The sequence below is a fragment of the Ambystoma mexicanum genome, chromosome 13 (genome assembly GCF_040938575.1).
Source record: "Ambystoma mexicanum isolate Mex_15411 chromosome 13, UKY_AmexF1_1, whole genome shotgun sequence".
Classification (NCBI taxonomy): domain Eukaryota; kingdom Metazoa; phylum Chordata; class Amphibia; order Caudata; family Ambystomatidae; genus Ambystoma; species Ambystoma mexicanum.
Genome location: NC_090938.1, coordinates 677,464,846 through 677,478,342, shown reverse-complemented (window position 1 = coordinate 677,478,342; position 13,497 = coordinate 677,464,846). Strand labels below are relative to the sequence as shown.

At 47.6% G+C, this 13,497-nt stretch overlaps 1 protein-coding gene across 1 annotated transcript in view; it reads left to right on the top strand.

Moving 5' to 3' along the window:
• Nucleotides 1–13,497, top strand: part of PLXDC1 (plexin domain containing 1) — a 264,724-nt gene that overhangs the window by 177,398 nt on the left and 73,829 nt on the right. The window contains exons 6-7 of the mRNA XM_069634701.1: nucleotides 2,543–2,661; nucleotides 13,319–13,418. Of these exons, the coding sequence (XP_069490802.1) occupies nucleotides 2,543–2,661; nucleotides 13,319–13,418 (219 nt within the window). The remainder of the gene's footprint in view (nucleotides 1–2,542; nucleotides 2,662–13,318; nucleotides 13,419–13,497) is intronic.

Sequence of the window (13,497 nt, the reverse complement as noted above, 5' to 3'; positions counted from 1 at the left end):
AGGTGTTGAGGCAGAGCGATTCCTTCAAGAAGTGGGTCTTGAGTTCTTCACCTGTGAGTGTATTATGTTTTATTTTCCTTTTCTTAATATAACATTTATATTTTTATACAAATATAGTGCATGGAAACGCTCTTATTTGGTAATAACGAAAAGTGTGTGCTGTATCTGGGAACCCTCCAGCTCACCCTCCTTTGAGCAATGCCTGGGCTGCTCTGCCATGTCTACTGCTTGAAGAGCCTGGTGAGCTTCAGGAAATGACTAGTAGTACCAGGAAGATATACCCGGTGGGCCTGACAACAGGGCCTTAAGGAAAATCTCCCTAACAACCTGCCACATAATGCATAGAATTGTGCAGGGGTGACTAACAACTGCGAGGGTTCAGAGTCACATCTGATAAACAACTAGAGCAAAGCAACACTTATACAACTCACATCACGTATACAAATGCTTAAGAAGTCAGGCTCTATCCTTTACAAGGTGTCCAGGTCTTTTACAGGTAAGTAAACCTAGTCGTACAGGTGTAAGTAGGGAGGTTCAAATACACACCTATGGCTTGACTGATTTAACCACAGAACCCACTAGGCTCAAAGTCGCTCAAGGTCAAAGCAACATTCATATAATAACCTAATTGCTTAAAAGCAGACTCAGTGCTTAGTGTCTAAGTGGACCCCGAGTGGACTCTTATGCCCAGGCATCATCACCCAAGGCATGCCATGGACAGATGCAAGTGGACTTCATGTCCTAATACTTTTTAATGGGGCAGCGAGTCCGGAGGACATGTAGGCAGCTCATTTCCCTGGACCCCACTCAGTAAAACCAACATCCCCTCAGGACAGAGAATAGTTGGGGGCAAATTGACTCACTCGTGGATCTGCAGCCGTGGGCTTCTGGTCACTGATTCGGGGCTTCTTTCGATGGTTCGGTCAGGTAACAGCAGATACGTGTGACAGTGAGAAGACAGCACAAAGTCTCAGGAGGAGCGTATGGGAGCAACAGCCATTTTGAACCCAGACAGGGTCAACAGGCGCCAGGCAGCACCGCAGTCAGACCGCCGCTGGCAAATTCTTACCTCCAGTGAAAGAATGACAGCAGCGCAGGGAAGCTACTCAAGGCATCCATGCGACGAGGCAGTCCAACTCTTCAAGGATGCAGGCAAATTGCAGCGCTGTGACTCATCCGATCTCTGGGACAGTGAGGACAGCAAGTAGGACTTCATACCGGTTGGTCCCACCAGTCCAAGGGAAGGAAACACCTCTTGAAGGTTTCCCCAGTACAGAAGAATCCAGCGCTTCGTGATGCGGGGGTTGGCTGAGCTAATGCTGGCTGCGGCAGCAGCCCTCCAGTGCCCCTCTGATGCTCCTTCTTCTTCATGGGATACTTGCCGAGGTGTGACGTCCTTTCACCTCGGGATGACATTCCGCAGGTTTTTTGCCGCAATTTTTATAAGGAAAAAAACTCATCACATTTTGGGGGTTCGAAAAATATTTTATATGGGGTGTGGGTGTCTGAGAATTGATAAAAAATGAAAGGGGATGGGGACCTTGGGCAGGGGAAGGGAACACCCCCAAATATACAAATAAAATAAAAATTGGATGAGTATTTTCGTTATAATATCTGCAAGAAGACAAAAATGCGAAATTGCACCCCGCAATGAAATGACATGGAACCCTTGGCTCCAGATCCTCTCCTTATATCCTAGCATTTAGATTGGGTGGGAATGGGCCTTATCGCTCCAATGCAAGGGGTCTGCAACATTGAAACAGGCTGAGGCTGCCCAATCGTGGGCGGCCTGCTACCAGGCCCCAGCCCAGCAACAAGACATACATACTCTGGCTGGGATGTGGAGGGGGACCAGGTAGCCCCCATCTCCAATTCTCACACGTTCTAGCACACATAGCACTGCAAGGGCCTTCTTTGCTTGCACCCTGTCAAAGTGCACCCCCACATATGGTCTTCTATGGCCTGACACTGCAGCAAGACGGCCAACAAAGAGCAGGACTGAACCTTAAGGAGCAGCAATTTCCAGCATATGCTACCCAAAAAGTGCAATCTCATCGAGCTCATCATTATGACTCAATTCATGTGTGAAGCGATGGAAGGGGCAATCTCTCTGCATTGGCTATCCCATTGGTAATTCAGCAAAGGTTTCTTCCCAGCACTACATGACACCCTCAGGGTGAGGGCTCCAGTGTCCATGCTCTAGATATGCCCATTACAGTGAAGCTAATTGGACCACCCATTGGGTGACTCATTTAGAAATAAAGCTCTGATTGATCAGTTCTAGGTAATGCTTTCAGTCTACGGTGGAGTGCTCTATTCCAGGCTATGCACTATTTCCTTATGCACTGCCCCATCCTTATTTTGAGCGTGTTTGCCCCTGCTTTTGGGTGTGCTCTCTCCCTGGTTGAAATGCTGTACTCTCGCCCTGGATTTGGTCTTCTTCTCTCCTCTCTTGTGCTGCATGCCCGCTAACCCGCTCCTTACGCCCTATCCCCCAGTGTTCTATGCTCGCTCCCAAACTTAGTTCCTCTATCTCTCCTAGGTACAATCTTCGTCGCTCAGTGGAACCATGTGCACCTTCATGGGACGGAGGACGCTGGGGGCTTCACCTTTCAGACTGTGCTGTACCAAGATGGGCGCATCGTGTTTGGCTACAAGGAGGTAATATTGGCCATGACCAAGAGTGTGACTCATGACTTTTCCTGATCTTCCAGAAGGAAGAGGGGAATTAAAGAGTGAACATGCTTGGGATGTGTTCCTTTTTTAGAGGTGTGTTTCTTTTTAAATTGGGTATTTAAAGGGTGGGATGTGCTTCCTTAAAGGCTGTTTCAGGAGACATCAGGGAAGCCTAGACTTTACCACAGGAATTCTTAGCTTGAATCCATACAACCAGAGCACATGGCCGCCACGAAGGCGGGAAAGCATCACTAAGGATAGGAGGCATGAACTCTCACTTAACCTTCCTCCGTAGCCCATTAGAAGTGATCCTTCATCATCACTGAGGAAGGCCAGGCCTGACACCTCTCCAATACTGCTTCCCTCCAGGCACGTAGGCCCTCACTTGGCACAGTGCAGATTCAGGCCTAGCGCCTATGCAACACTTCACCTAGAACCCTGGTCTGGCACATCTTTCTACCAGCACAGCTACTCTATTCTTGCATAAGCAGGGTAAGTCAGACCTAGTGCCTCGCCAGAACAGCTTCTCGTTTTGGGATCAAGACCCACCTCTTTAACCTTGCACCATAATTGAACCCTGCCTCCAGTTTTCATCTCCTGGTTCTTTTTGTAGTCTGTGTTTTTTGTATGGGCGCCCTGAGACCTACGTGTGTGTGGCACAATACAAACATTAAAATAAATAAATAAATGATAGGAGAAATACCACTTTCTGCAACCATTGATTGCCCACTGGTTGAATAACTTCCTGCGATTCGAGCACAGGGGCTCTTCTACTCCAAAGATTTTCTGGACACAAAAACGCAGTTTGCCCCACAGCCCATGAACTCAGAGTCACATCTAGGTTCTTTTAAAGATATGGAAAGTAATACATAAAGGTTTAGTAGCTGTGCAGGTCGAGAAAATTCTAAAACGCTGCACTTCATTGTTCATTTTACCAATATTATGCACTGCATGTGAAATCTAACACGGGTTCAGGGAAGTGGAGAGAGGACTCCACTTCCCTCTCCTACCTTACAGTTGTTGGAATGCTGACACTCTTGAGCCAAAGGTGTTTATTAGTTTATTTTACCATTTATACACGCGCACATAGCCCTTGGATATCTATCTGCTAGTTACAGTGTTACAGGTACAGTTACCATGTAGTGAGAAAGAGCAGAGACGAAGGCAAGGCATTCGTTGAAAAAATTGGGTTTTAGTTTCTTCCTGAAAAAGTTGAAAGACTGTTCATTCCACAGGTCGGGAGGGAGGTTGTTCCAGTGGGTGGCGGCACGGACTGGGAAGCTGGAGCCACCTGCGGGTGAATCTGGGTGTGACGAGACAGTGCTTGTAGCCAGGTCCTTGGTCCCTCGCCTGGGTATGTCTCTTGAGTTGTTGTGCCAAGTATGAGGGGGCATTGTTGGACAGACAGTGGTGGGCAATGGAAAGGTTCTTGAATGTAATTCTGTCTTTGACTGGGAGCCAGTGGGCAGACCTTCTGGCATCCATGATATGGTTGTGCTTGCCTATGTCCAGTGCAGACCAGAGGGCATTGTTCTGTATAATTTGTAGTTTGTTCAGGTTTTATTCCGAAGTGCTGCACGGTTCGGTAGAGCATTACAATAGTCTAATTTGGAGCCAATAATGGTTGGAGCGACTTCAAGATGGTTTTTAGATGACAGGAAAGGTTTGCTAGCGTTGATGAGTTTCGTGGCGTAGCCTGATGATGAGGCAATATGGCTCATATGTTGTGCCGTGGTGAGTGATGCACCTAGGTAAACGCTCAGTGCTTTCATCAATAAGGAAAGCCGTCCAGTTTGGCCAAGAGGGCCAGAGGATGATCAGGAGTAACTCAGTTTTCTTGTCGTTGAGACAGAGACTGTGTGAAGCCATCCAGGATTGGACAGATTCATAGATAATGTTCACCGTGAGAGTATTATGTGTGTGGTTGCTGGAGGGGGGGGATAAGGATTTGAGTGTCATCAGCGTAGTTGGTGTATGAGATGCATAGCGAGTCGAGATGGTCGAACAGTGGCTTAGTGTAGACATTGTATAACGTTGGTGAGACACAGGAGCCTTGGGGCACCCCGCAGAAGATGGGTGTAGGGCTGGCGATGGGGTCACTGGCAAAGACTCGAGAGGCTCTGTTAGCCAGGAAGGGGATATCCATTTGGCAGCCTTTGGGGAGAAGTAAGCTGAAGATGTGAGGTGGTGGCAGAGCATCTGGTGGTCGACGAGGTCGAAGGCTGTCGAAAGTTCGAGGAGTAAAAGGAGGGAGAGGTTTCCAAGGTTGTTTGTGTCATCCAGTGGTTCTTGAGGTCGAAGAGGGCAGTGTCCTTCCCATGTCTTGGGCGGAAACCCAATTGTTGTGTGCCCAGAATGTGGTAGGATTCAAGGAAGTCCTGGAGTTGGTGCTAGGCGACTCTGTCCATAATTTTCAAGAGGAACAGGACAGTGGTTATGGGCTGATAGTTTGTTGGGATTGCTGAGCCAAGGGTGGGCTTTTTAAGCAGTGGGGAAATCTAGGATTCTTTAAGGATGGACGGGACTGAGCAGGAGGAGTTGATAATGGCTGCAATGTTAGGGAGCAGTGGTTCTGTGCAATCCTTTACAATGGAGACTAGGCAAATGTCACCTTTGCATCTTGATGGTTTGAGGCCTTTGAAAATGGTGGGGCAGTTAGATGCACACATGGGTTGGAACTGGAAGAGTGGGATGTCTTTTGGTGGTCTGAACTGGAAGGTGAGAGGCTTGGATGGGAGCATACATGGTTGTTTTGCTTTTATTTTGGCTTGCAGTTGAGTAATTTTACCCGTGAAGGTGGCTTGGATGTAACTGCACCATACTGTAGAAAGGAGAGTGATGGGGGTCTGTAACTTTCAGAGGAGGATGAACAGTTCACGTGAGCTAGAGGATGCATTGGTAGTTCTTTTGTTGTAGGATGCGGCTTTGATGGCGTGAATCATTTGTTTGTAGAACAAGGAGATTGCGGCGAGGTGGTCTTTGTAAGCTGTAGTGGGGTGCTTGTGCCATGATGCTTTGGCTGCCCTTTTATTTTAGCTAGTAGGACCAGGAGATCAGGAGTGAACCATGAGTTGTGGTGTATTGGGTTTTTGTCTTTCTGAATTTTGAGGGGGGCAAGGGAGACAACTGCTTTGAGTAACATGGTATTATAGTGATTTACCAGGTCAGTGGTATCATGGAGAGGGGTGAGCCGGAGAGGCTGTGTAATGGGAGGATCCGGGCGCTGGTCAGGTTGCGGGTGCTGCAGGCCAGAATGGTAGTTGGGGGACCCCTAGGTTGGCGCATGCTTGCCTGCGTTTGCTTGGGATGGGGATAGTAAAGGGGATGGTGTGGTGATCTGACCAAGGGCAGGGTAAATTGAATACAACAGTGATGTTACTCTCATGGTCTAGAATCCAGTCTATGATGCGACCTTGGGAGTGAGTAGGATCCATGATACGTTGAGTACAGCCTAAAGCTGCAGTGGACTTGGACAAGACAGTGGCCTTGGTGTCTGCGGTGTCGTTAAAGCCAAGATTAAGGTTGCCTATGAGTAAGAGTTGAGTGGAGAGCTTAAGATTGGTAGCAATGAGTTGAGTGAGGTCATCCTCAAAGGTTGCGATTGGACCAGGGGGTTGATGGACGAGGTGGAGGGTGATAGTTGCATTAGGTGAGCAGTTTAGTTTGGCTGAGATGGATTCGCAGTTTGCGAGCATGGTGGAGTTGAAGGAATGTAGTGGGGGTGATCCTTATAGATGAGGGCAACTCCACCCCCTTTTCTAGATGACCGGTCACAGTGTAGAATAGCATAGCCTGAGAGGATGGCAATAGGTAGGAAAGAGCCGGCTGCAGGGGTCAACCAGGATCTGTAAGGGTAAGGATGTCGAAGTTATTCAGGACAATGAGGTCTAATATGTCACAATGAGGTCTAATATGTAGTGTGCATGTGCCACCAGGGATCTAGTGTTGATCAGAGTGCAGCGGAGCGGTGCTGCTTGCGCAATGTAGGCTGCAGGTGCTTCTGTGACCTGAGAGGCATTGGGTGGTGTAACTGGGCATGCCAGTGAGGATGCTAGTGGTTGCGGGGGATTGAGAGCTGTGCTGCATCAGAAATTGGCTCGCAGCCTCGTTGCTGGGGGATGAGAATCGATGGTGGGGGTCACAGTCTGAGTTGCCAGGTGCAGGGAACGTTCATCTACTGGCCGTGGTTTGGAGTTTGCACCACAGTATACTATTGGTCTACCAGAAACTGCTGGTATCAGGGCAGTGTGGGGTGACAGGTGATGGGAGTGCATGCTAGCTGCTGGAAGCTGGCAGGTGGTGAGAGCTGCTGCTGCCGCCAACGTAATAGATGCGCTCCGCAGGAGTGCATCATTGGGAGTTAGCCCCGTGGTCTTCTGCTGGAATAGCAGAGGTTGCTGGTGCGAGGCCAATGTGGGTATGAAGCGGGGGGCGGGGGGCGGTTAGACTGTGTTTGTAACATCTGAGCAGTCAGGTTATGAGCGCAGGAGGTTTTTGTTGGTGGCGGTGGTGGCAAATCTAGATGTGCTGGCTGGTTAGCAGTGGCAGCTGCCCATGGTGTTATGTGCATCGTGGTAGGGTGTAGTTGACCAAGTGGTAGGAGGAAGCGGGTGGGCGGCGGTGCCAGGCAATTCAAGGCATATGAGTAGTGAATGATGCAGAGTGGATAGTAATTCCATTGGCCACGTGATTCGTTGTGGAGTTCTAGTATGGACAGCATCAGGGTGTTACATTTGGGAGACAATTTGTGGTATTTGGAGAAATAGATAACTATGCCGTAAGGGTGCAGAAGAAGGACTCTGACACAAAGGTGGCATGTATGGAGCTATAGACTTTTATTAGTAGAAAATAAAGCGAGAGGAAAACAATATTTCCCTATTTTTAAGAGAGGCTTCCCTGCTTCAACTAAAGGTCTAAGGTGACTATCAGGATGTCTGTTAAAGTAAAAGTGTCCACCGCCCTGTGTCAAGAAAACCTTACTTCTGGCCCTTTCAATATAAATTAACAAACGAAGCAGCACTGTGCTGATCTCAGGAGAATGCCTCCCTTCTCCTGGCGTTCAGTCTAAAACAACCTGGTGGAATGACTCCCTTCCCCAGGTCACAAAGTTCTAAATAATAGGCCTGGTGGGACGATTCCCTTCCAAATAATACACAATGTTCCCTTGTAGGGCCAGGAGAATGCCTCCCTTCTCCTGGTGTTTAGTTTCAAAATAGCCTGGTAGAATGACTCCCATCTTCAGGTCATAAGGTTCCAAAATAACAGTTACTTCATAAGCCAGGAGAATGCCTCACTTCCCTGGGCATTTGGTTTCAGTATCATATGAGCCCAGGGGAATGACTCGCTTCACCAGGCTTGGACCTTCTACCTGGTCCACATTACCAGGATCATGCCCCCCTTCTCCTGGTAGTTATGACACAGTATCCTATAACCAGGGAGAATGGCTCCCTTCCCATGGTCTTCTCCTATTAGTTTCACACTTACAATACCCAACCTTGAGTGCTGTGAGAGTCTGCGACCCTGGTTTCTCTCTTCTTTGGTTTGGCCCACTTAGTCCAATTCCCTCCCAAGTACTGCCACAAGGAAGATGACTCATACTGCACCCTTGATTTAAATCCTTGACCCTTGCCTCTCTTCTTCTTTGGTTTGGTCCACTTGGTTTACCTCCCTGCCAAGTATGGCACGACGAAGATGACTCATATCACTCACTTGGGTTGGGTCCTCGACCTCGGTTTCTCTCCCACTCTCTTCATGTCCCTTTGGCTGCCGCGCTTGCCAAGTACTGACATGAGGAAGATAACCCTGCTCATAATGTTGGTACAAGCTTTGTGCCTACCACACCTTTCAGCCCCTGCCAGTGCCACGCCTCTCCTGTTACCTTGTCTGCAACCAGGACACAGGGCTGGTTCATCCTGGGGTCCTTCTCCTGCCAGGCTTCTCTGCATCTCGGTTTCTTTGCCTTGTCGATCTCCTGCCCGGCCCTTGGAGTGACAGTATGGATGCTGCTTCTTGCGTTCGCTGCACCATCTGCCAGCCTGCCGGTACCGTCTGGATGTCATCCAATGAAGGAGCCCTGTTGTTCTCTTGACTTCGGGAGCGGACAGCTCGCGGCTCTCTCCTGGCCTTCTCCACATCTCCTTCGTGTTTCCCGGGATTCATGATCTCTCATCCTGTTTGGCTGTGTCTCTCCAACAGGCAGTCCTTCTTTGGTCTTTAACACGTAAGCAGGACCACTCCTCCACAGAAGTCAATACCACTGCAGTTCCTTCTTTGCATTGCTCTTCATTGTTCCTGTGTCCCACCTCGTCCCAGTACTTGGGACAGCTATGTTTATGATGTGCTTCTTCATCTCAGTAATTCCAGGAGCTTGAGGTAGTCTACTTTACAACAACACATAGACCTAGTCTCTACAAAGAGATTAGCAGAAGAATAAGAGGCTAGAGTGTGTGGGGGTGTGATGTTCCTATAAGGGTTACTCCTTAGATGGTCGTCCATCTCCATATGTGGGGGAGTCCCTCCCCATGAGATACTCCCTCGTTATGCCAGCGCCAGCGCCAGGGAGACTATCGGGTAGCAGCCTCACCTCGATGGCCTCATGGGAAGGGGCTCCCCCATAGGGAAAAGTGACGATATCTAGTGAATCTTCATAATACGCATAGGTGCAGGCAAATTCACCCAGGTGGATCGAAGCTTGCCTGTTTCCTGAAATAAGCATATCCCCCTCTGGATCACATTAGGAGATGTACCCCTCTTGATTCCTCTGCAGCTCATACTTCTTGAGTCATACTGGCTTGAACCTTACTACTTTCAGACAGTTTCTTTCCTCCTGATTAGTTTCCAGCTCTGACAATCAGCTGGTAACACGCATGAAAGGTGCACAGCCCTCTGTGAAGGATTATACCCAGAGAGGAAGAAGGAGCCTTTTGTTGCCCTGTCCTCTCTCCCCTAAATAGAGGATATCCATTTTGGAATGCTACGCTCTACGGGTAGTGAGGGGGTGCCTATTAGATGGGATAAGAGCATATCTCATACTCTCCATTCTGTCCTCACATGGCTGACTGGGGTCAGTGTATAATCACAGGAACTCACAATTGAACAGTCACTAATACCATGGGATCGGGTCACCTTACTGCAGCAATGTTACCAAGGAATTGCTCATCGGAACCTGTTCTCTGGGGCAAGCAGGGACCTATGGGAAGGTAGGGTGGAGCGGTGGCTCAACAGGGGAGAGGAGGTTCCCACACAAAATGAAGGGAGAGGGGAACAAAAATGAAAAACAAAACAGGGGTCATGGTGATGTCCCCTGTGTAATGTCAGGAAGGTCTTGGGCTGCAAATTAAAACAAGTTAAAATAGCATAATAAGTTCTGAAGCAGATGTGTCCATGTCCAAGTGCATGGTAAGCTGGAGGCACACGGGGAGCGTAAGATCTCTGAGCCACTACCCAATGTTTGCTTCATGGGTGGGCACAGAGTACGAAAAAGAAGAAACAGACAACGGTGGGGCGGGCACAGAGTTTTGGCCATGTCAGAGACGGCAGGAAGAAGGAGATCCGAGGACCCTGCTGAGAGCTGTGACCAGCATGAGGAACGCCCAGGCTAAGACACGCTGCAGAACCCTGCACCAATGGCATTGCTCTAAATATTCCAAAGATATAGTGAGCATTCTCTGTCATTGAAATGCTGGTCCAACGTGAATTATCCATTGGGAAAAATATGTAGTTACTAAGTGGGAAAAGCGCCTGGTGGGCAATTTGTACGAGCTCAAATTTCAGTTTTTGAATAAATCAATTCAAGATTGCTTTTTCAAAAATTTCGATTATTTTTATTTTTATTGGTTTTGTAATTCTTATCCTAATTGTCTTGAATTCCAACAATAACTCAAATTGCAAAAACAGCCCTGCACGTGTTTCACCACCCTTAGGTGGATCCTCAGAAGGGTTATTGATATAATTATTAAAGCAGATGAGGTAATCTGTCAAAATAAAACAAAATAAGAAAAATAATCAAAATTAGAAATTTCCCTTGGCAGCAACAATAAATTCCTTTCATTATGATACAATATTTAAAACAAAGATTGTAATTATGACTCACCACCATCTATATCCATAATGGTGACAGGGCTCACTAGGGAGTCATGTGATATTTTCAAAGACCTGAAATCAAACAACTGATCAGATGTCTTGGTGGATATACCCTCAACCAATAGCCTCATTAATATGAAAGATTTGAGGATGAAATCTCTTCTATTTACCTTAGGAATAGATTCTTACCTCATGTATGTGGTCTCTGGCTATGATAGTCCAGGGATAACCCATTTATTTTGCTGCGTGGATTTTGGCGTTTCAAAATGGTGGCCGTTATTTATGTAGTGACATCATCACTTATAATGTTCTATGTGATGACGTCCTCTCTAATGCCCCCGCTGGCCATTTTGAAAAAAGAAAATTTTGCAGTGTTAATTTTTCAGACAAATTTTGTTTAATTAGGTCTTAAACACCTATTAGAATCGTTCAACCATGATTTGAAGGAAAATTGTTCTGGTCATACTTATGAGCTATTATGAATTTCTAGTATATCTTATATTGATTCAGGAATTGAGTCTAAGGATGTCCTTATCCCCATAAAAGGAATTCTTCCCCATGAGATCCTCCCACATGTTACCACCCCTAGGGTGACTGTCGGTTAGCGATTTCACCTCCCTATTGAAAAAGAACTCCCCTCTGGGGAGAAGTGACATCATCTGGAGCATCGTCACTGTATCTCATGGTCAACTGTGTCAAAGGCCGTGGGGACGTTCATAACCAACAAAGGAAAGCACCATCATCGCCAGCAGTCTAAATATCTTCCTAGACGATAATCAGAGCAGATTCCGTTCCATGACGAAGTTCAAATACTGAAAGATACGTGTTCAAAAAGACAGAAGATTCCACATAAACCTTCATCTGGATAGTAACTACCTTGTCCAGCAATTTAGAGGTCCACGGAAGACCTGCATTGGGCTTATAGTTGGACATAATAGCAGGGTCAAAAGTCGTTTTTTAGCAGAGGATACACAGTTGCCTGTTTAAACTAAGATCAACCTATTCATTGCGATAGTGATACATTAATCACAGTGGGTTTGGATTGAGTTAAAATGCCCGCCTTTTTGGCAAGCCGTAAATGCAGTGTAGAGCTTCTTCCTTGCAGTTAGGTTTTAAAGTCTAGAGGAAAGGACAGCAGATACATGTTTCTCCAATATAAACTGATACAGCAATGCCAAGGGCCAGTTCGCTTCCCTGCTGTCTCCTGACATCAGCACCCTTATTCAGCTACCATCCCTCCTTTCCCGGGTCTCTCTTTTATGATTCCTGGCTAGCATGGCAGCAGCAGTATTATGAAGTCTTGAGATGGATGTTTGATTGTGGTAGAGGCTTGTACTTCAGGCCTGAGTGCTGTGGGTGTCAAGGCTGGAGGCCTGCATGTGGTGGGGGTCTGGTGGAGGCCTGAAATATTGGTAGCTTCAAAATGAGGGCTGGACATGGTGGGGACACAGTGTGTTTATGAGATGGAGTTCTATTTGGGGTGGGAACTGGGCTGAAGGTTCTGATAGAGGTATAGGGGTAGTTAAGTGGGGTGGTGACAACGCATTGAGCAAGTGGGAACAATGTTTGGGCAAGCTGTGGGTAGGAGGAGCGAGGAGGGGCTTACGTTCTTAAGGGTTGAGCATGGCGAAATAAGGAATTGGGGCATGGGCAGGTTAGTGTTGGAAGGGAGGGAGGACTTGACAGGGGGCTGGATGATTGGTTATGGTGGGTCAACTGTTTGTTTTGGATTCAGACCAAGAAATGGGGGGCACGGGTTGGAGGTTTGGTTGAGGTCTAGGCTTTGGAATGAAATATGAGTGTGACCAGGGCTTATGGGGTGGCTTCGGCATTAGTGTCCCCTTCGATGTGGAGCTGGGTCTCCTGGTAGCTTCAGACTGAATCCGAGGTATGATCGGGCTGAAATGGAGCCCTGGGAATGGCGCAGACTGGATGTAAAACCTGGAGTGTGCCTACTAGGATGAGGACTTAATTAGATGGGGCTAGAATCTGGTAGTTGTGTAGGGTGAAGGCTTGGACACATTCTGAACTAGAATGGAGGTCTGTTTGTGGTAGCCATTATGATGGATGTCTGGGCATGGTGGGACTTTGCATGGATTTCTAGGCATTTGGGAATTATGTGGAGGAGCCCTAGAATTGGCCGGCCGTAGGATATGTTTCTGGTCACTGGGGGTGTGTTTGTTGGAGGCCTGGGCGAGGTGGGTATGTAGGATGGTGATCTGCACGTGGCCACGATTTGAAATGGAGACCTGGTTGCAGTGGATGCATGTATTGAAACCTGGCTCCTTTTAATGGAGACCCAGCCTAGGTGGGACCTTGGGAGCGAGACAGGGATGTATAGGGGCCTTGGGGGCATTGCTATAGGCATATCCAAGCTTGAGATGCAGTCTTCAGCATATTGGAGAACATTATATTGACTTGGCATGATGATGTGTGATATATATATATATATATATATATATATATATATATTCCATATTCTGCTGCTGGACCCTCTTCACAACAAATACAGTTGCACCTCAAAGTGCATGTTATGGACCTGTGTGCTCTTCCCTTGCAGGTCCCAATGCCAGTCCAGGATATCAGCCCAACACAGCACCCTGTCAAAGCGGGCCTCTCTGATGCCTTCATGATCCTCAACCCATCTCCGGAGGTCCCTGGTAAGTCATCGCTAGCTAGATGCCACCCCAGCCTGATGTGGCTAAAAGCAGAGGGGCTGGAAGGTTGATATCAAGGTGC